Raw genomic sequence first — 21,376 nt, 5'->3', positions numbered from 1 at the left:
ACTCTTGGCTGCCTGTGACACCTGCCCTGCCGACGCCTTGTGCGTCGCTAACACAGCGCTCCTTCTATCGGCCCGATTTTGCGAGCCCACCCCTTTGCGGCGGCAACAGCTTCAGGCTGGCCAGAGGCTGCTCGTTTGCTCGGTCTCCGGCTCGTGGTAAGTCCCAAACGGATGCCTGCGTGTGTTCCGCTTTCAGACAAGCTGTGGCGGCATCTGACGGAACCAAAAGTGAACAAAGTGGGAGCCCCACACAACTAGGAGTACGCGCACGGTGGACGGCCGGCGTAATCGCCGAGGCGCATTCCGACAGATTGGAACAACTCTCCGTTACTTGTCGCCTCAGAGGAGACGGAAAGCATTTATTCGAACTTGTAGATAAGATGTGCCCGTGTGTTGTTGTGACTAGCGCCACGACTGTAACATGTTTCCGAACCGTCAAACCACAGTGCCGGAAATCACACGCAAAGAAAACGACTAATTGCAAATAGCGGAAAAGGGAATAAATGAAGCACGACTAAATCTGCTCGTTGTCGTCGGTTCTGTGGCGTAGTAGACTAGAACTGTTTGCCTGAGTGTATTTCTCTCTCTCTTTCTTTTTAACTGCATCAATCAAGATCACGCAAATGATTCATTATTTTCCACGGTGTGCTGGCTACCTTTCAGGTTACATCTTGAGATTAATTGGAGACAATGTCGCCGTTTATCCTTTTACTTGAGCCGTGAGGCGAAACCGGAAGTTGGGGCACTGTGCCAGTGGCAAAGTGGAAATAAGAATGGCAGCGCTTGGAGACGGTACAGAAGAGAAGCCAAACACCCGTCTGTATTCGCTGCCACATTTTATTTCATCGACATGAACCAACTCGCCAGTGTGCCGCAGCGTCTCAAGGAAGAGCGTAGCGTAATGTCGTGGACAAGAAATGAGGATCGCTCTGATAGATATCCACATCTTGGATGTATTCGTGATAGAGAGCGCGTTCATTGGTAAATTTCAGCTAGGGATGTTCGAGTGTGCTTTCGTTGAGTGCGCTGGGGCCAGTTCATATACGTTCTGTTCTGTTTGCAACAGCTTTCAAGCTGTAGCTTATTTTCGGTTTCAACATCGTCCATGTGTATTGCTCTTGTGAAACCGGTGCTTTTTTACTACGTTCTTTTTTTTTTTTTTTCTGTTAACCATACCGTAATTTCAACAAACTACGCTCTAGCTCATTCAATGCCTTTGCGTGGTTGTCTGTGCAGTGCAAGTCCATACTGTGGACACCTTTGAAAAACACACGACGCGTTGTTCGCATTGTTCCCACAATTGCACGGTGGTTTCTTAAAACACGCTTTCTTGTACGGCTGCGTGTCTCCAAGGGACGCTAACCGGCACTCCTCTTCTTCACAGATGCGCCCCCCCGCCTGGCCATGAGCGAGCGGCAGGCGCTGCATGGCGGGCCCTTCGAGCCCGGACCGCAGGGTCCTGCCCCGGGGCCCGGGCCGCCAGCGCTGCTGGCGGCGCAAGACGGCTGGATGGTGGCAGGCGGGCCGCCGTACCAGCTGCTAGCGGCGCCGCCTCAGGAGTTTGCCCCGTTCGGGTCGCCCTTCGAGCCGCAGTTCAACAAGGTGGCCCCATGTTTCCCGTTCCCGCCGGGCTTCGGCTTCGCGCCCAAAGAGCCCTCCGACGAGCCGAAGGACGAGGGCCTGACGGCACGGCTGCTGGACAAGCCCCCCGACGGTTCCTCGCCGCGTGCCGGCACGCCCGCCGGTGGCGTCGGCTACCGACCCTGGGAGCAGGAGGGCTACGAGGGCGCCCGACCGCCGGACAAGCCCGAGCGGCCTTTCAGCAACGGCCAGGACAAGGGCGGTGGCTCTCCGGGCCTCGGCTCCCAGGATAGCTCGCAATCTAGCGAGCGCATGCCCACCCCCGTGGACAAAATGGCAGCGCAGCACCCGGCGCCGCCGTTTCCGATGCAGCATCATCCCTTCGCCGACTTCCCCCCGCACCCCGCGGTGTTCTTCGACAAGGGCTCCGGCGAAGAGCCGTCCTTCCAGGTGCCCTCTGTGTCGTCCACCACCACCCGGCACACGCTGCTGCCCATGGCGCCCGAGCAGCCCAGCCACTGGGCCGACCAGCAGCAGCAGCAGCGCAATGGCCTGGTGCCCCAGCCGCCGGGCACGCCGGACGCCATGGACAAGGGCACCAAGAAGAAACGCAAGCGCTGCGGCGAGTGCCCAGGCTGTCTCAAGAAGGATAACTGCGGCGAGTGCGGGCCGTGCAGGAGTGTGCGCAGCCACCAGATCTGCAAGATGCGGAAGTGCGATCAGCTCAAGACCAAGAAGGAGAAAGTGAGTACCGTGATCGCCGCCCAAGTGCGCGTCCCGGCGGCGCGCATTTCGGCGTCGCATGTGCACCCTGGTCCCGTTCTTTTATCGCGTGTGCGTCCCGAGATACGCTGTATAATGAGTGGCAGCGCGGTTTACTCTGCGCCGCGTGGCACACATCGCAGGAGGGCCCTCGTTGCGTAAATATTATGGCTCGCTCTCCTCCGCATCCGAGGTACAGCCGCGTCTCCTCGCAACTTTTATGGCGGAGGGGGCCGCATGCAGGGGCTGCGCCAGTTCCCCGGCGGAGTGCGCTCGGCATTTGTATCGGTGGCCGCGTGATTGGGCACGGAAGGCATCTTTTATCTTTCGTTGTTGTTGTTAATCGAGAGTGAGAGATGCTAAGCAACAAGGCTACGAAGCATGCGATGGTCACTTTCTTTATCCCAAAAGATGTTTGCAGGCCATAAGGCGACTGGTGTGCACCTTCAGTACAGCGGGTAGCGCTGACTGTGTGCAAGGAAATGCTTGTATCGGCAGACGCGTGTACAAGCTGCATTGAAGCTGTGGAGTCTAGGCCGTTAGAATACTGCCAGGTTGCAAGTAGATTTGTCAAGAGGTAACGCATAGTAGAGAAGTATCTGCGAGCACCTGGCTGCATTGTAAAATGCCTTATGCGGGCAGTAGGGCTAACAGTGTCCGAGCGCAGCGAATGTAGACCTCTGCAGCTAGAAGCCGTGAATTCGTTGCGCAGTTCACGTTTCGCCAAGGACCACTCTCAGACGCGTTTCCTTGTTACCTTTGGGAAATTGAATCGCGTAGCACCGAAATTGTAGTTAAAAGAAAGAAAAGGAAGGAAAATGAGAAAGCGGCGCCGCCTGTTCTTTTTCACTCCGTCTGCTTGAGCCGAACGCGGCTAGCATGCGGTTACATTTCACCGCGCCCTCCTCGAAGCTGAGTGGTGATGGGATGTGGACGAGCGTCACGGAGCTGCTCTCTTGTTCCCGTCCCAGCGCGACCATCAAGAATCCTCGCTGGGCGCCTTTGTGCATGCGCATTATTCATGTCGTGACAAGAAGGCCTGTAAAAGCTGCGCAAGGTACAAAGAAGCGGTGACGTCAGATCCATGTTTTTTTTTTTTTCCTTCCCTACTTGCATGAGCAATGTGCCCCAGCTGTTCTCCGGAGCGGAGAGAGAGTCTAGACCGGGAACGCGTGCACGTATATGCACTCGAGCGTTCCTCTTTTCGCAAAGTTTCTGGAGCGAGCTTTCTTTCTGTTGTTTTTAATTTTTGTTTTTGCTCTGCCGCCTTTGTATTTTCGGTCCTTCATGCTAGAGTGCAAAAATAATAGACGCACTGTTTTTTTTTTTTTTTTTACTTTTATCTGTCATTTTTGCCATTAGTTTAGTTTTCCGGAGGTTAAGCTTGAATGAGCAGATAATATCAATCAGCGGGCCTGCACTCTTGTCATTACGGTGGGCTCGGTCAGGCTCTCTGTCTTTTTTTTCTTTTCTTGATAATGGGACCGTTATTGATCATCGTCCACGGTCGCGACGGCGTCCTGCTCTTCCTCCTCCTCCGCGCTCTCTCTCTTGGCGGCGGCGTGTAACTAATGGAACCACAGTGGCGCGAACAAAACCGCCACTTTGCGGAGCATATGGCGCCCGTTTCCGGTCTTGCTCAGTCGCCCGGATGTGTTGCTCTCCTCGCCGAGGCTCTCCAGATCCTCCTCGGCGAGGGAAGAGAGGGCAAGTGTATACCCGACGGCTGGGCGACGACGGGCCATTCCGGCCCGGATATTTCCTAAACATCGCGTTTACAGCGAGGGACGCAGACGTCCGAACTTCCTGCAACAGGAGAGCGGCGTAACCGGCCTCCTGGTCAGCGGACAGAACAGTTGTCGCTGGTCTTGCGCCGCGTTACGCACGTGCTCAGATAAGCTGCGTGTATCAGCCTCGGTTTCCTGTCGGCGAGGCTTAACGAACCGCTCTTGCGCGATATTACGGGAAAGTCATCGACAGTGGCCGGAGCCTTCATCACTGTCGTAACTAGGAGAAACTTTGTGAACCTTGATCCCGAGAGGGCCATTATTTTCTAGACACTGTGCTGCCGCGGGCCTTGCTGCGCTGTATCGTAGGCGCATCGATAATCAGGCGATGAAGCAGCTGGGAAGCGTTCAATATGGAAGCCCAGCTGCAAGCACTGCTTGCAGGAAGCCCTCGGAAGCAGCCGAATGAAGCTGCCGGGCGTGTCGTTTCGCCTTAGGGTAAGGCTGCTTTTGTTTCCTGTAGGCTTCATTCCGCGAGCCATTCAATAGAAACTCGTTCTTCAGGTGCGTCTTCTTTCTTTCTTTCTTTTTTTTTTTTTTTCGTTGGTTCGTACAATGGCTTTTCCGTTGTGAGTCAGTTCGGTCGTTAGGAGCTCTCACCAGCCTTTTCCCACGGCCGTTGGTACCCTTGCGACGCCGCACAGATGCACAATTACAGGTGACGTATATCATACTTCTATCGCCGTTGCCGCACGGCGCAGAGTCGTGTGCGCGCGGAGGCGTCGCTACGAGGCGACAATGATGTCACTTCAGCGTACCAGTGTTCAACTGGCCTTTAAAATGAAGCAGGTAGCCCTTCTGGCCGCCAGCGCCTCTCGCAGCCCAAGTCGATTTCCGGTTTACTTTCAGCGGTGTGCTCACTTCTTAAAAAGTCCGCTGCCCTCGGCATGTTTTCTTTCTTCTTTTCCCTATTAGGGCGACGTCCGGTGCCCATTTTTTTCTTTTCTTTTTTTTTTTTTTTGTCTCCGGTTGTCGCAGCGGCGCGACCTATGCGACTGTAGTACATGTGACACTAGGAGCGGACGTGTGCAAGCATTGCGGGATTGTGGCACTGTAGAACGTCGTAAAGATCAGTGTGCGCTGAAGTGGTGGTGGTGACGTTCTCAGGAGAGGAGGAGGAGGCAGGTTGCTGAGCGTGCGACATGCGTGTCCCAGTGTAAAAGGGCTCGCCGAGGGCTTTAATCGCTGCGGGTTGCGGCAAAAGGCAACGCGGCGACTCAGCGTGCGGCGTTACAATCCCACCCCTCTTCATCTCCATCCCGGTGCCGGCTGTAAAAATAGACTTTGCGCGCGGCACCGCTACTCGGGGCGCACCGCGGCGACGTGCAGCTGCCAGCGCCTCTCTCCTCTTCCGCTGTGCGCGGGGCATCCTCTGCGCCAGGCGTCGGACGCGTCAGTGCCCAACTCGATGCCTCTGCTGACGCGTCTGGCGCGGTGCCGCGAGAGGTGTGCGCGTCTCGGCCCATCATACTTTTAGCGCGTTGCGGGTGCATCGGATGCCATAGTCACAGAAAAGCACGTTTTCCACAAATCCACAAAGAGCGCTAGAGAGGGAATTGATTAAAAAAAAAAAAAGCGAGTCGACGGCTGATGGGTTTGTCGGAACGTTCTAGCCACTGCAGACAGTAGGAGGACGCAATAAATGAACTACATGGTTAAATTAAGCTTTTTGTAGCACCTACACATACTATATAGGCATTCAGATGAAGTTTTTTTGGCTGTCTACAAGCTCGTTGCCCCCAGTGATAGCGAGTACGCCGCACCGTGCAGCCGAGTACCAGTGCGCCGGAAGCCGTCAAACCAGGAGGCCCGAAGGCCAGCGATGGCGGAAGGGTCACATGATCAAATATGGCAGCGCTCGCGCTGTAACGGGTCTATACGTCTATACCTGGTCTCTTCCAAAAGGCGTGCAAATAATTTCTACGTTTTCCAGGAGAGAGTGCGTCGCGTGGAGCAATCTGCCGTGCAGCTCTAGCACTATTTAAAGCACACGCACCCACTGCATTACCAGGTGTTTCAGTGAACGCCTTCAAAACTTCCTCACTTCCGCAACTGATTACCTGAAACATAAATGTGAAATGAGGAGAATGTTATTTCCTAAGCCCCTCGATTGGGATGAAATCCGACCGCCTTTTTGGGAAGGAAAAGCTGAACTGAGCGCATTTGACGCGCAGAAAGCTCTGTGCAAACGCGATATCCGCTGATAATGTGCGGCAGTGAGTATGTCGGTCAATTCGAACAGCAAGCGCTGTTGTGCTACGTCATGCAGTACACTCGTTTGCATCGCCGCTTGTTGCAGGGAGAAGACCAGTCATTGTCAGCGGCGGAGTCATCATTGTTGAGGGCGACGGAGGAAAATAAATGCATGGCACGGTACAATAAGGCAAGCAGTTCGAGTTAAACGCCATTGAGTCTGCAACACATCGCTAGCGATCTTCCAGCGCTCGGTTTCAGTTTTATGAGGAAAATGTTCCGAGTTATCTCGCACTGCAGGCCTTGCAGAAACATGTTTTTCTCCGTTTCACAAGCTGGTATTGCACTTTCCTGTCCCCAGCTCTCCACCCCGTCCGGCCGTCCAGCAGTATTATAAGGCCTTTAATGCCTCATTGTTGTCAGCAGGAGCTGTCGGCAGAGGGTGTCACACTTTCGAGGGAGATAGTTAAAAGCAAATAAACCTTGTCTCCACCGGGAATCGTGCCTCCATCCCATGGATCCCTAGCCGATCACTTTACCAACTGCGCCACGCCCCGGATCGTGAAACATTTATAATTCCCCTTGTCTACCGCGAAGATAGCGGAATTCCGCGAGTGACAGATACTGCGCATTTAATTTCCCGTAAACGAATTATAGAACGGTGCGTTCAGTGCAATGTTGGTTGTGTTCGACAGAGGGTGCGCCATGTACCGTCACGACAGGTCATGACGTGATTCATGCATATACGAAAGCTGACCCCGCCGGGCGTCCTATCTAGGCGTCCGTGCGGCGCCTTTCATTTGCCGCTTCCTCGAACGCCGCACCGAGCAGCAAACAGAAGCAGACCCAGAGGAAGCAGCGCTATTTCAAATTGATTTACAAGATAGAAAAAGCGCAGTATCTGTCGAAATTCTCCGCGGACACATGTACCATGCCGTAAAGGAAGGGAGGAAGGTGGGAGTGAAAGAAGAGAGGGAGACAGAGGTGCCCCAGTGGAGGGCTACGATCCACCGCACTATAGTGCATTTCGCCTCATCGCACTTTAGTGGTCCAAAGTGCCCTCTAGAATTTGTCTTCCCTCTTTCCTCTGGTTTCAGTGGGTAGTCACACGTGTCGCTGGCTTTCCTAAAGCGCATTCAAGAAGTCTGAGTGAAAGGTAGGAATATAGAAAAAGAAAGAAAGGGGTGGCGGGGGCACGACTGTGGCGAGGAGAGGATGTGGCGGCTAAATGACGGAAATCGGGATTAACGGAGTGAAAAAACGGAGCGCGTAGCGATAGTGCGGAGTTTGCCAGAGAGCGGCATGCGATTTTTGCGACAGGCTGAAAGGACAGGGAAAGATGAGGCAGACATACGAACGGACCGGACCGACCATTTGATATTGAGAGAGCCCACGTTGAGCGTTACCCTTGCGGCTGCCACTACTGCTTTATTGGCAAATTACCCTCTCGGGCATTTCCGAGAAGTCGGGACTCGCGCGCATCCGTTATGCGGGCGAACAACGACCCCCCTCCTCCCCCCCGCGCGCTTTTCTCCCCTGCCTTCTCTCTATTCGGACGGGAAGGAAAAAACGAAAAAAAAAAAAAAAAAAAACGGGCGGAAGGATCGGCAGCTGGGCTTTGATAAAAATCGAGTTGGTCGGGCCGTGCTAGGCGTAACCGGGTGCCGGTGCCGCGTGAAGGCTGAGGGACTCCTTAGTGGATGGAGGACACTCGGAACTACATGGGGATCTTTAACGTGCACTGACATCCCAGAGCATGCGGGATCCGTGGCCGTTATTTTGCCTCGCGAGTAGGGCCACAACACCCGAGCAACACAGCCGCTGAGCTGGCGCGGCTGGCAGATGAAGCGAATTCTCGTTGGCTGAATCGCTAAACCAGGTTCATATTTATTTGCAGTGGTTGCTGCAACGTGACTTCTTCGTCTGGAACAAGGAGATGATGAAATTTTTCTGTCTAGAGCAGGTTAAAAAAAAAAAAGTGAAACTAACAAAAGACCCCAGGGCTGGATCATATGTAGCGGCCGTCGCTCGAATACCAGATAATTGCTGGTCTCGTTTGGTAAGCGGTACTAGTCACGGGGAATCTTGTGTGGCCGCCCCAGTATTCTTCCTGTGCCTCGCCGGTCTTCACGGATTGTTTTTTTTTTTTCGAAGAGTTTGCCACAAGGCATAAGTTAGAAAGGGGGAATGGGATGCAGGAGATAGAAGGATTGTTCGTGGCACTGTTGGCGGTATGATCGGTAGACGCATTTCTCGCTGTCGAGGATGCCTGCGGCGCTCGACGTCGTGCAGCTACGCACAAGACACGAAGGTTGTTCACAATCATCGCCGAGTAGTCGACAGTGTGGAAGACCGCGCGCGACGGCGCGCCCAGTTTTCGTAGCGGTGGCGGGCCCGCTCCTTTAAGAGGATGCACCGTCCAGATGTGCGCCAACCCTCCTCTCCCTTCGTTTCTTTATTCCTCTCGTTTCCCTCTGCGTGGGCGCCTTCTGGCGGCCATCTGTCCCTTTTCGCGGCGGCAGCGCTCAATAGAAGGCGGCGCGTGAGTTAGCGCTCTCGAGCATGCGCGCACGCACGCACACACGCGGGCCGGACGGCTGCGACTGTGTTTCGGAAGCCCCGCTTTGTCTGCGCACCAGCATGTGGTCCGGCGAGAGAGGGCCCGGTGTACGCTCCGTCGGGCGCAGCGTCGGGCCTGGAACGCTGTTAACGCCGTTATGCGCTTTTCCGTTGATTGTTAAAGTGGAATTGGCGGTTCTGACGCGTGGAATTTGTGTTTGAGAATAGTGGTTCAGCATAGTGTTCCCGTATACGCTGTCGTGTGCCACGACAGCCATGAGCACGCGGAAATGCCCCCCCCCCCCCTCCCTTCTTCGCCCCCGGTTGCCCATACCGAAGACTTCATGCTGACTGTTTACAAGGCGTATTTACATAGCATATAGGTGCAACAATCCGCGGCAGACCTGGCCGACCGCGTAACGCTTAAGCAGGGACGCCGCGGTCCATCTTTCAACAAGAAACACTACCGTGGTGGCTAGAGGGCCCACCGTATCTCGATCCTCGCTTGGTCTGCCCGAACTCGTGAGAGCCTAATTCGTAGGTGCGCCGGGTTAAAGTGTCACGGGTGTCAAATTTTTTTGATCCCGTTTTCTCCTTTCGAAGACGCTTTAGGCATTAGTATATGTGGCTCATACCGTGGTAATCCCTTACGTCCGCTAAATAATCACTAATTGAATTTAACAAACGAATACACCCTTCTTAGAGGTGACAGCCATCGTTCGGATGATGAAACCCAAACTGAAACGGCGTGAGGTAAGAAATTAGCGAGTCCTAGAGTGGGGTGGCCCTAGAGTTTTACGTGACCACGCGGAATAGTGGGGCGTGAGTGCTAGTGCGCATAACGCGTGCGCCGAAAGGGCGGAATCCATGCACTAAAGCCGCCCACTAAGTGCACGTTAAAGAACCCCAGTTAGTTGAAATTTGTGGAGCCCTCCGCTACGGCGTTTCTCTTAGCCTTAGTCGCTTTGGGACGTTAAACCGCACAAACCAAAGCTGGCCACTAAGTTTAGCGGCCGTAGGCGAATACATCGTGATGATCCGTGTGTTCGAGGTATTCCTGCGCGCTTCTCCCAGACGCATCTCCCTGTGACGATTGGGCATTACAACGGCTGTACAGCGCTTGAAACTACTGCTTTCGCATAAAACGAACAAACAAATGTTGTGTTTATTCTGGGATGTAAACGCAGATCGTTAGGAATGTGACTTACTCTTCAGCGAGCATCCGTCACTGCGGTGTTCGTCGTCGCATGCATGCACTAGCGTCTAAGCCACGGCTGCAGCCCCATTAAAGTTTACCGGCGCCATCAAAGCTGCAGCTGTCTTCAGTAGTAGGGCAGCCTACTCGCCCATCATGCGCTGTTTCAGCCGGGCTTCGCCGTGATCCGGGGTGCAGTGGTGTCCAGAGCCCGAACGTAGACCGCAGTGCTGCAAATAAATAGACGTGAAATTTAAGGACATAATTCTCAGCGCAAAGGCACGCGGCCAAAGAAAAAAAAAGAAGACCGAAGACGAACACAGCGCTGACGAGTCAGCACTGTGTTCGTCCTTAGTCTTCCTTCTTTTTTTTCTTTGGCAGCTTGCCTTTGCGCTGAGAACTGTGTCCTTGAATCTAGAGTACCAACCAGCCCAACAACTAACTCTACAGACGTAAAATAACACGCGTAGAGGTGAAGTCGGAGCGGCATTTGATGGAGGCCGGAGGCATAAGTCTGACCTCACCGTATACCTGCGGCCTTCACCATCATCGCACCCCCGTGCGTGTCCACGCGCGATGTTTGCCGCTGTCAGCGCTTAGTCGTCTTTGCTCGCCGATAAAGGCGCTACCGGCTGGAAAGTGAAGCGGGCGTAGGCGGCACCGTCTTCCTGGGCTCGAGTCCTCCTCGGCCGCCTGCCTAGCCTCGTTACGCCCGATAACGAGTTACTGTAAGGGGCCCGTCGCTGTGTGTACAGCGGCAAGCTAAATGGCAGAATGGGGCGCTTTTCATTTTGAAAACGCTGTCAAGCGGTCCTGTGTGCCGGTCGGAGCGTTTCAGTGGGGTTCTTCCTTTTTCCGGATACTGGGCTGCGAGGCAGTTTTTGCATGCTGCGCTTGTTGGCGACTGCGTCACGCGCGCTTTTCTCGCGCGCCGTCCCTGACTTCTGGGAAACCATCCTAATGGATGTTACTGCTCGTGCCGCTTCGTCGCGATTGTACGCGTTGCGCGGTGTTACTTTCCACTCGTTCATTTCGCCTTTTCGCAGAAGTTCGGCTCAGACGGCCGCATCCTCTAACTGCTGCCGGGCAGTAATCTTCATGGGGGAGGGGGGCATGGAAATTGGTCTTCATTACGGCGGGCGCCGTGCCATTGCGTGTGAACCCCATGACTCGACGGGAAAGCGTTCTTGCTTCTCCCTTGGGTGTTCGCCCACTCGCACATGCGCGATGAGTGCCTTGTAGGCTGCGTCTTAAAAGGGGAGGCCTGGGCGTTTTCGTTGCTAGCGGGGACTGGGTCGGGGGGGCATCGTCAATGTAGCTTTTTTTTTTTCTTCTCGCGTTTGTGGCGTTTTTCTCGCCGTTGGTCAATTTGGGCCTTTCATCAGACTATCGAATGTGGCGTCGGAAAAGTAGGGACGCTTGTACATGTGTATCACTTCGCGTTGAAAGCCTTCGCGCTTGGGCTGCACGACAGGACGTCGCCCGCTCACCTTTCCTGTGAGCGCGTCCTTGCATTGTCATTTTAGACTACGATCTTCTTCACCGATGGACGACTCGCCTCTATCGGGTAGGCCGCAGGTTGTTGCTCGTGTTCTGCGGGCGAATCTAGGGAAGGGAAGAGGAAGCGTGTCGGGAAGAGCCAGCAGCAATTGCTGTCGATTTGCGCGGATGAGACGGTCCTGCTGCCGAGACCGAGACAGTTGGTTCGTGAAGAGAGCAGAGCACTAATCGCATTGCTTGGAGCGGCATTGCGCACCTTTGCGACAGTGTGTCCACGCGACGGCGGTCGGTTTCGCCCCCCTCTCGAAGAGCTCCGCCGCCCCCTCTTATTAGGTTATCCGGAGAGCGATTAAATGGCGAAAGAAAATACCGAGCGGGAATTTCCTCCCCCGCCTCCTCCCTGGGATTTCGTCGGCCGTTTTGCGGGGCGGGGTACGCGCAGCTCGAGGGTTCATTAGAGTCGGCGGCTGTTCGGAAACCGAAACTGTCGGCGCCGAGCGGAGCGCGGTGTCGTTTTTTGTTTGTCAATGGGAGCCGCGTGCGCGCACCCGGTGAATCTCGCGGGGTGGAAAATAAGTGGAAGAAAAATTGGGGTTGGGGCGAAGTAAAGCGAAGAGCAAAAGTGCAAAATAAAAGACGTCACGAGGAGGGGACGAATCACTCTCCCTGGATGGGAGAACGAGTGCGCGCGCGCGATATTAACCCTACCCCTCGGAAGGACTAAGGTCCGCTCCTGGCGCTCTCTGCAACGACAGGCCAATTAGCCGTGGATAATAGCTCCTTCTTCCGACGAAGCTGGCGAAATGCCGCCGCCGCTCGAACATTGTCGGCTGAAACCGAAGCGCGCCTTTTTTCTTCTCCGTTGCAGCGGGCGATAGTGCGAGGTTTGGAGAAAGAGGAGGCCTTCGCTAAAGGCAAAAGTAAGACGATGTGAGCGGCGGGGATACCCAGTCTTTCCCCGCACCGTTGCCGCCGCCGTCGTCACCGCGTTTGTTTTAGCGCTTGTCCGCGGTCCCCGCTCAACTCGGCCCCCTCCATCTCTTCCGCTTCGGTTTCGAGGGCGTCGCGGCGTGGCTGCTTCTTTTTACACAAAGTTCCGCTGGAGGGGGTGGTCGCAGCGGGGTGCCTCTTTCTGTTCGCTGCCACTGTTTTGCGCGGCGGCGCCTGTCCTTTTTTAACCTTCCTGACCTCGACGGGGCTGAGGAATCGAGCAAACTAGCGGCGGCCGTTTATCGCGCGAGGACAACTCCTTCCGCACTGTACGGCTGGCACTCGGTGCGCATTCGTTCACTTGGTTTCTTTTTCAATGGGTGGAACTGTTTGTTTTCAGCCCGACAGGCCTCCCCTACCCGACTTTGTCGGTCTCATGTGAACCCCCCTGGAGTGGCTTTCGCCCATACGTAGTAACCCATATTCGTATTTAACCCATTTTGACTGACAGGGAGTGTAGTATCTCTCACTCTCTCTCTGGTCGTCCGGGAGTCGGAATGATTCGCCGATAGTACTAATAGAGATTGCGGATACGGGTGCGCAATTCTCGAATAACCATAGTTTCACTGCACGTTTTATTTAGTTTTATTATCGTTGCTTTTCTAGCCCCAGAAGTAGCGTAAGTCGACGAAAACTTTAACGCCCGCACGCCCTGTATTGCTCCTTGGAATACGCCGCGTGTTTCGTAAGCATTCATCCGTTTTCATGGCGGCCTTACACGAACAAAAAGAAAAACCCTTTAGTTGATGCGACCATAGATGGCCCCCCAAAAAAAGCTGCGTATCGACTGCTGAAGAGAACTCACTGACTTGGTTCGCCGCACGAACGGCGGGGGCGCGGCCGCGGCGGGCATGGGTGGAGTCGCATGTGGGTGCAATTATCCGGCGCCCACGCCCAAGCCTCATCACCGGTTCCCGCGCAGAGCCAACGATTGCACGCAGTCGCAGAATTACGGCAACTTCACCATCCTCGCAAGTGCAGGGTATGGTTTTCTTCCCTTTGGATTACGCCAGCTCCGTCAAAGGTGGCAGCGTTGCGGTGAAGTCACTGTGGGCTTATGCAATAGCTACGAGTGAAAACGCTGAAGCGCGTCGTGGGGTGCGTGCGCTGGCACGCTCAGTTCAAGAACGTTAAGAGGTATTAATTTACGCTTGCTCATACAGTGTTCATTTCCTACGCCAAATAAAAGAAAATCTCTTTACCGTTCGTCATTTGCTGCGCCGCATACAAGACGGCTACGTCGGAATTCTTGCAGCGCGGCAAGCAAAATGTAAAAGGTGCTGTATTTTTTTTATGTTACATTCTGTTTGTCTTCCTCACTGTTCGTTGTAAGCACACCTTTCAACACCTGTAATAGCTGACAGAAAGGACGGATTGGGGTTTCGTCGGAAAATATCGTATTTAAAGCGATTGTCACCGGTGGCCGTCATTTCGAAGTACCCCTTGAGTTGGTTATCTTGCATAGCACGGTTACCTCGCAGTGAAGTGTCCTTGCCGTAGGTCTAATGTTGCAATATCCCTCTGCTCTCAACCGCATTACAGCACTGACCGTGACGCTTTTTGCCTTCGTAACCTTGAACTTATACGGATTATTGGGTTTTACTCTTTACGTTATGCAAACTGTTAGCCACGGCGCAGTTGAAGTTTTCCGGATTTCTTTCGACCTTCGCCTCGCCACTTTGTCGTGCCGCTGTCAATTTACCGCGCTGAAATCTGGATTTGCCTCCAGATTTTCGCGGTTCCTGCGGGTATTGTGAACAGAAGCGGAGGAGGTATCAAAGCACGTGCATGTAGCTTTCCAGAAAAAGAAAGGAACCTTTTAAAACTAAACATGTAGCAGCGCGTCTCTCGCGATTTCCCGGAATGCAAGAACTTAGCGGTTTTTCGTAAACAGCGGCCGGACCTTGTGACGCCAGCTCGCAGTAGCGCCGAAAGCGGAAAAGGAAGCTCTGCTGCGGAAGCACCGGAGAAAAGACGTTAGAGGCGCCGCACGCACACACATCGACACACGCTGCGCGCGTCTGCCGGGTTGCGCTGGGGTTGCCCGGGAACCTCGGGCGTGCAAAGCCGCCGGGATGAATGAACAGCGTGGGCGTTTCCCGGGAGACCGAAAGGGGAGTGCGAGGAGGGAGGAAGGAAGCGAGGCCGACGGCAAAATGTCGCCGGAAACGCAGAAACAAAAGACGGCGGTGGGGGAGAAGGGCAGGACACGAAGCCGAACGGATGGTGGCGGTGGGAGTGTCTAACCTAGAGACCGAGACGAACACGGCTTGCCCGAGAGCGGTGGCCTGGCGAGAGCCGGCACAACACGCGGGCGGCTGTGCTCTGCGCACGATGAGGATGGCGAATGAAGGGGGGAGCAGCAGCGAGAAAAGAAAGTACGGCAAAAACGGTCCGGAGAGGGCGCGAAGAGGACGGAGAAAGCGGCCCCACGGCGGCGGTGGCAGCAGCAGAAAAATCGATGCGGCGTCGGCACTTGGAAGGGGGGACGCACCAGACGATTCTGGAAGCGGGGTTGGTTGTAAACGGGGTGGTTGCCGGAGCTGGCTCGGTGTGTGCTGCTGGGATGGTGGAGAGGGGGATGAGCGCCGATGACTCAGAGGTGTTTTCCCCCAGCAGCGCAGTTCTCGTTACGTGTTCGCGCGTTCGCCTGTGCTGGTTTTGCTGTCACGCTTGTTTCGTTCTTCCTTTCCCCCTTGCTTTCTGGTTCTGCTCCTAGCTTCGTGCTTTGCTTTGTTCTGAGGTTCTGACTTCATCTCGGGGATTCCGTGTGCGCTGTCTCTCCCCTCCTCATCGTAGCGTTTCCTTTTCTTCGCCCTGGTCGTGCCCTCTTGTTCCCGTGCGTGACGCGTGTCTAAAGACATAGCTCGCTCGCAGTGCGTGAATCAGCTAGTCGCGAACCGGCAGCAAGGCTCGGAAGCAGAGAGGAGTCTCTGCGCCATGCGACTATCGCCATATGGCATGTTTCCGCGCATGCTTGCCTTCTCGCTGTCCCACCAATGTTTTTGCGAGCGCTTTGTAGGTAATCACAGTGTTCGTTTCGCGCTTGCTCGTCGCCGCACGGAGAATGATGAGTACCGACTCGGGCCCCCCCCTGAGCACTTTGCTTGAAGGGGGCAGAAAGGATCTTGAGTATTCAAAAAGGTTTCGAGTCCTAGCGCCAGAGGTGTGGTTATAGTCGCATTTCTTCATCTCGGATCGTTCGTTTTCTCTCTCTCTCTCTCTCTCTCTCTCTCTCTCTCTCTCTCTCTCTCTCCCGGAAAATGGGGCTTGCTTTTGCTAAAATAAACCCACCGTGTGTAGAACAGTGGGTAGAACCTTCGGCAATCCGAACCGCGGGGCTAGTGTGTTGTCTCGTGCGAAATTGGGGTGAAGGGGGTATTTGCTGTCTAGGCTATGCCCCGTCTCACAAGCTTTTTGCAGCACTACGAAATGTAAGGACGATCTTGGCCACTGATCAGGGTGACACGCACTACATGATTGTGCTCGAACCCGAACACAGTACACTGTGCACCACCCCGATTGGCACAGGTGCAAAAAGACGGAATACAGATGCGTAGGAGTTTTCAGAGGTACGCGTTGGGAAGGGCCCGATCTCCGCGCACTTTAGGAAGGTGAGCGTGAGTCATAGCCCCTATTGCTTTCTCTTCGCCGCCCCACTTTTGATATGAAAATCCCGCCTGGCCTGGCAAAGGCTTGGTCGCAAGAACATGCTTTCGCGCTCCTTCTTTGGCATCCATCGCTTTTCATGGGACCTTTAGTGTTTTTGTTTTCTCTTTCAGTGACGGACTAAATAAGGCACTATGCTTGCTTCACTGCGCTATGTTTGTTTGTTTGTTTTTTTTCCTGTGCTTTTTACCTTTTCTTGGTTTGCGTGGAGGCCGAAAGAAAAAAAAAGCTCTACTGCGGGAAGGATAAAAAAGAAAAAGCGGAAAAGCCCTTTCCGAGCCCGCCCCCCTTGCGCAACGCGCGAGACGGCGGCGTCCATTTGGCGATTGCCGACGAGCCCTTTCCCGATTCGCGGGCGTTGCTGTGGCACCCATCCTCGTTTTTACGGCGCCCCCCATCTAAGCACAGAGCCCTACGCATCTCTGTCGTTTACGTCGGCGCGCGTTGCGCACGTGCGCCGCGAGTCGGCCGCGCTGCGGGAAGCGTCGAGGGAAGCGCCTCGATTATCGGACCGAGTTCGCTGCGCCCTTGCAGCCCGGAGAGCGGAGGGTGCGGGGTGGCTGGCGTGTTCCGCTAGCGAAAGCAAGCTGTTCTGTCGCTTTTATCCCGTCTTCGACGAGGGTGGGGATAGGAAAAGCGCGGGAACTCGGTACGAAATCGGAAAAGGAGACCGGGGAAAAGTAGCCAAGGGCAATGGTGGAGGGAGGATGAGCATCAGTGTCTATTTCTTCCCCCACAACGCTGCCCTGGCGGTTTCGGCGTCGATGCCTCGCGTTAAAAGCAAGCAGGTATTCGGAGACGCGGAGATTCCACGCGGCAGATATGCGGGTCAAAATACGAGCGCTCTCGCCAGTTTTGCGAACACGGTAGCTCCGCTTCATCGGTTAAAAGAGCGAGAGAAATCTCTCACAAGCGAGATACTTTGCAGTTATCGTTAACTCTTCAGTTCACATATCCACTAGCTTTCTTTTTTTGAGAAGGGCACACACGTGTCACTGGGAGATCGCGCAGCGTTACGGAAACGAGAATCATCTGCGGCACGCCACTGGGAACGCAGTTAAAAAGGTCTGTGCGGCTTCTTTGTTTCCATTGCGTTTATTGCCACCACGTACGGAATCATCACGCAGGAGACCGCAGCTTCCTCTACTCAAGGGTTGGCCGTGCGAAGATGGCACGTGGCGGCCCTCGCAGGGCGGGTGGTCGTCGATTTCGAGCAGCGCTCCATCTCAGCTGCGCGCCCTCATTCTTTCCCGCTGTTCCCGTTCATTTGCGGAGAAAAGGCGCATCTCCTTCTGCGTTGCGCATTACTGGGCCTTTCGGTTTTCTGGTGCCTTCCCTTTCCGGTCGTTAGCTCCGGCGTCGTGCGATGGGGAGCTCGGGCCTCCCGTCGCCGTAAAAGCGAGCGCCGGCCGCATCTATTTTCGTCCTCCACCTCCCTCCACCGGAGAGGAAAAGCGTCCTCTAACGACGCCGGGGCCCGTAACGAGGGTCTCGGTAAACGAATCAAGGATTCCGCGCAGCTGCTGGCTTCACCTTTAAGACGACGAATGCCTCCGCTCGCTGGTCGCATGCGCGCCGGAAAAGTCGCTGCCCCTTTGTTGCTGCGCACATGGGCCGCCGCGTCTGACAAGTACTGTGGCATCTTCGGTCGAATTCTGTGCGGTGCTTCTCAGTTGCTATTGATGCGTGCGTTGTGGCGAACATGGTCCTCCTTCGATGCTGAACGCGGAAGGAACGGACGCCTAGTTGCCTGTCGTTTCAGGTCTCGTAGCGTTTTGAAACCATGTGTCACTAGTATGGATGGTTGCATGGAAGTTAAGAGCGCCCCCTTTGAAACGGGGTAATGATAGTCTTCAGCATGCTCAACCTTTCATTTGATGCTTCTTAAGAGTGCGTTGTACTGCAAACGTCAAGTTGTGCCCACCAGAAGCTATCGTGATGCGGCGCCCAGAGGCCAGTCTGCAGACCCACGTCGGGTTCCGCGATGCTCTTCCTCCCCCTGTTTTAAAACGCCGGATACCGTTCTCGGCCACGCGCTCGTTGAATGAAACGCGGTATGCTACAGGTACAAAAAAAAAAAAAAAAAAAAAACACTCACTTCGCCCCGTAGTAGGAGGGGTGGCTTAGCCTGCGGGTGGAAGAAAGGCTGGGCCCGTTGCGACCGCTAATGTCGCCGCAAGCTACACCCCTCGAGGGGGGCCGGGCTGGCGTGGCCGGCACCCCACCCGGAAGGAAGGCGGCCAAGACCGGTAGCGGCAGCGGGGAGCGGACAGGGGCCCCGGCACAGGGGCCTCGGGCTCCCGCCGCCAAGAAGGGGGATTGGCGGCCTTGGCCCACCGCGCGGCGACCTTGAACTGCGCACATTGCGCCCCACCCCACGCAGGAGGGACGCGAGACGTGGGGCACCCGCTGTCCTCCGAGGAGGAGCGTCCCTGCGGGGCACTCCGCCGCCTCATCCCCCGCGCCTTCGCGAAACATTTCTGCAGTGGCCTGGTTTAGGGTGCCTCGATGTAGCGCGCCGCCGTACACCTAGCCTGGTTTAGAAACGCGCGCTATCCGGCGGGAAAGAGAGCCAGCACAGTTTAATGCGCGCTTCCCTACATGCAGCCGGTCGCAAAGAGCGGGCGCAATTAGGGCTACTGCTTGTTCGTGGTTGCGCCGCTTGGTCACTCGCGAGAGAACACGCGTTGGGCAGTGGTGTAGGTCAGACTGATATGTAACGCTTGCTCTATGCTGCGACGAATGAAGGCAGCAGCTCGCGGAAAGAAGTCTGCATATCCGTACTGAGTTCAGGCAATGGTTAATGCATGCGGAGAAATGGCTGCGATCCAAGGTCTGTGGAACGTTACACAGTACGCTCAGTCTCTGCAAGTTTGTTTTCGCAAGACGGCGCTATGTTTGTAAAATGTCCCAGTTGTCACTAAACGCACGCTTAAATGGCCGTTTCCGCTTCGCGTAGTTCGTTGTCACTGCAGCTCCTACTGTGGCGACGCTTCTGAACGAACCTCAAGTAGTATCGCGACATGAATGAATGTTTGCTCGTCGTTATGTACCAATAGTCACGTCTGTTGGCCTCCTATCGAATGATTTACCGAGCTCTTTTAAAGGTGGTGCGGGCCATTAATGTTTGCGCGGAAAAGTGTGTGGAGCGCCGGATGTTTCGGACCGTCGATCCTCGTCGACGCGGTCGGGCCCAGCATAACCGTGTGGCGCGGGTGGATAACGCCAGGAGTGACATTATCAACGGGTTTACCCGCACGAAACCGTATTTCTTATCTGGCTATCACGACAGCAGCTGGCTCCCGGCGTTATCGCCAGCATCTGCCAGCTGTCTGTTTCAAAAACAAAGGCTGAGCGCAACTTCCCAAGGCCACTGCGCCAGCCAGTGTCGGCCGTCGTGCTAGGTTTTAATCAAAACTCCGTAGTCTGCACAGGGGTTTATCGCCTTAAACAGTAACGCCAGATTTCAAGGAGCGCTACTTATTTGGACAATGTGAAGGTAAATTCAGTTGTCAAGAGAGATAACACGTATTCCTTGGCGTCATTGTCGAGACCTTTCCAACCTTCTGTTTGCAGCGGGGTTAATAGCTTTTTATTGTTTTTTTTAAACATTTCGAGGTTGCACATGATCTGCTAGTGCAAGGGCTCTCCGGGCCGATATAGCTGCGACAAAAATGAATTAAACGCGAGGAATTTTGTTGCTTGGGCGAGGTTCGCCACCTTTGAAAAGCGACAGCAAGATTGACAACCCAGCCTTGGAGACTCACGCTTAATAGCACTGTCACGCAGCTTCGGAATCACCATAGCGGCCTGTCGATGTGCAGTTGTGCGGCTGCGCCGGTCCTCGCTCGGCGAAAACTGTTCGTTTCGTTTCGACCGCGCTAGCAGGAAGACTCCCATTTTCGGATTCCGCCGATGCTTGTCCGTCCAAAGTCTCTCCTTGATCTTTAACTAAAATGCAGCAGCCGCGAGTGGGTTTGGATCCCGCAGGTGCATGATCGACGGCCACTGCACCAGACCACTATGTCATCATCGCCACCGAACGGGTGTGCTAAGCTGCCCCGAAATTTTATACTGCGCTTCCACTGAGGCCCCCAGCCACCGATTTTGGCGATCTTTGCGTGGAGCCTGCTTGACCTTGACGACTGAGCCTCGAGCCGTAATCGAAGTGAAAGCTGTTATTTACACGTATTCTCGGGAACGGCTTTCTGTGGCTATGCAGCATAGGCTCATTTAAATGGGCGAGGGTTTCCTCAGCGTTACCACACGAAGTAGTTCGGGCACGTCTGGCCTCGGTTATGATTTCAGTCCTGCCTTCACGATGCATTGATTTTCGAGCCGCTAACTACAAAATTATGTTCCTCTACATCACCGAAACCCCATCCGAACGCTAATTCGCGACTAATCAGTCCACACGACTTATGTTATCAAAACAAGCTTGTTGCAAAAGCGTACAGGAATCGGCGGCTTGATGCAGCACTTCATTCATTCATAAACCTTTATTCATGAGGATGATCTGAGGCCTAGCACAGAAGAGCTCGCCTATGCTTTGTGAGATTGCCGACAGGTGGCGCAACCATCGGTATACACTCTGCTTATACTCACGCTCTGCTGGCTAGTATTGAAGTATAATCTTGATGTAATGATAACGTTAATAATTCCTTAATGGTGTAGTATTTCATAGCCGGGTGTGTGCTAATTTTGGGGGGACTATATTCTGTTGCGGAGTGAGCTGGTGCATTTCGACTGTAGCTTTCTCTCCATCGCTACAGACGAGTATAATTGGCATTTGGCCCAACGGTTCTAAATCGTCCGTGTGTATATATATATATATATATATATATATATATATATATATATATATACTGTCCATACTGCTTTCATCTACGCATACTCACGACGTCGTCACACGTGCCGCGCCCGTCACACCTTTCTCCGTGTCGGCGCCCCCGCTCTTCGTGTTTCGGTTCCGGCCGGAGAGGCTGCGTAGCGCACCTGCCAGTTCGTCGTCGTTCCCCGCAGCACGACTCCATTAGTGGCCGCGCAGAGTGCGGATACCCGGCCTGATCAATCACGCGCGCCTCTCGTAACGAGCCTTTGTGCAGTGCCTTGATTATAACCACTGCCCGACGGGCTGGTG

At 54.5% G+C, this 21,376-nt stretch overlaps 1 protein-coding gene across 4 annotated transcripts in view; it reads left to right on the top strand.

Moving 5' to 3' along the window:
• The window catches only part of Tet (Ten-Eleven Translocation (TET) family protein), a 213,772-nt gene that overhangs the window by 93,329 nt on the left and 99,067 nt on the right, over positions 1–21,376 (top strand). For all 4 annotated transcript variants that reach the window (XM_084588460.1, XM_084588461.1, XM_084588457.1 and 1 more), the window contains exon 2: positions 1,385–2,325. In XM_084588460.1, the coding sequence (XP_084444586.1) occupies positions 1,405–2,325 (921 nt within the window). In that variant the 5' untranslated portion in view covers positions 1,385–1,404. The remainder of the gene's footprint in view (positions 1–1,384; positions 2,326–21,376) is intronic.

The sequence above is a fragment of the Amblyomma maculatum genome, chromosome 1 (assembly GCF_055883805.1).
Source record: "Amblyomma maculatum isolate TAMU_Amacu chromosome 1, ASM5588380v1, whole genome shotgun sequence".
Classification (NCBI taxonomy): domain Eukaryota; kingdom Metazoa; phylum Arthropoda; class Arachnida; order Ixodida; family Ixodidae; genus Amblyomma; species Amblyomma maculatum.
This window is presented reverse-complemented; position numbering and strand designations above follow the sequence as displayed.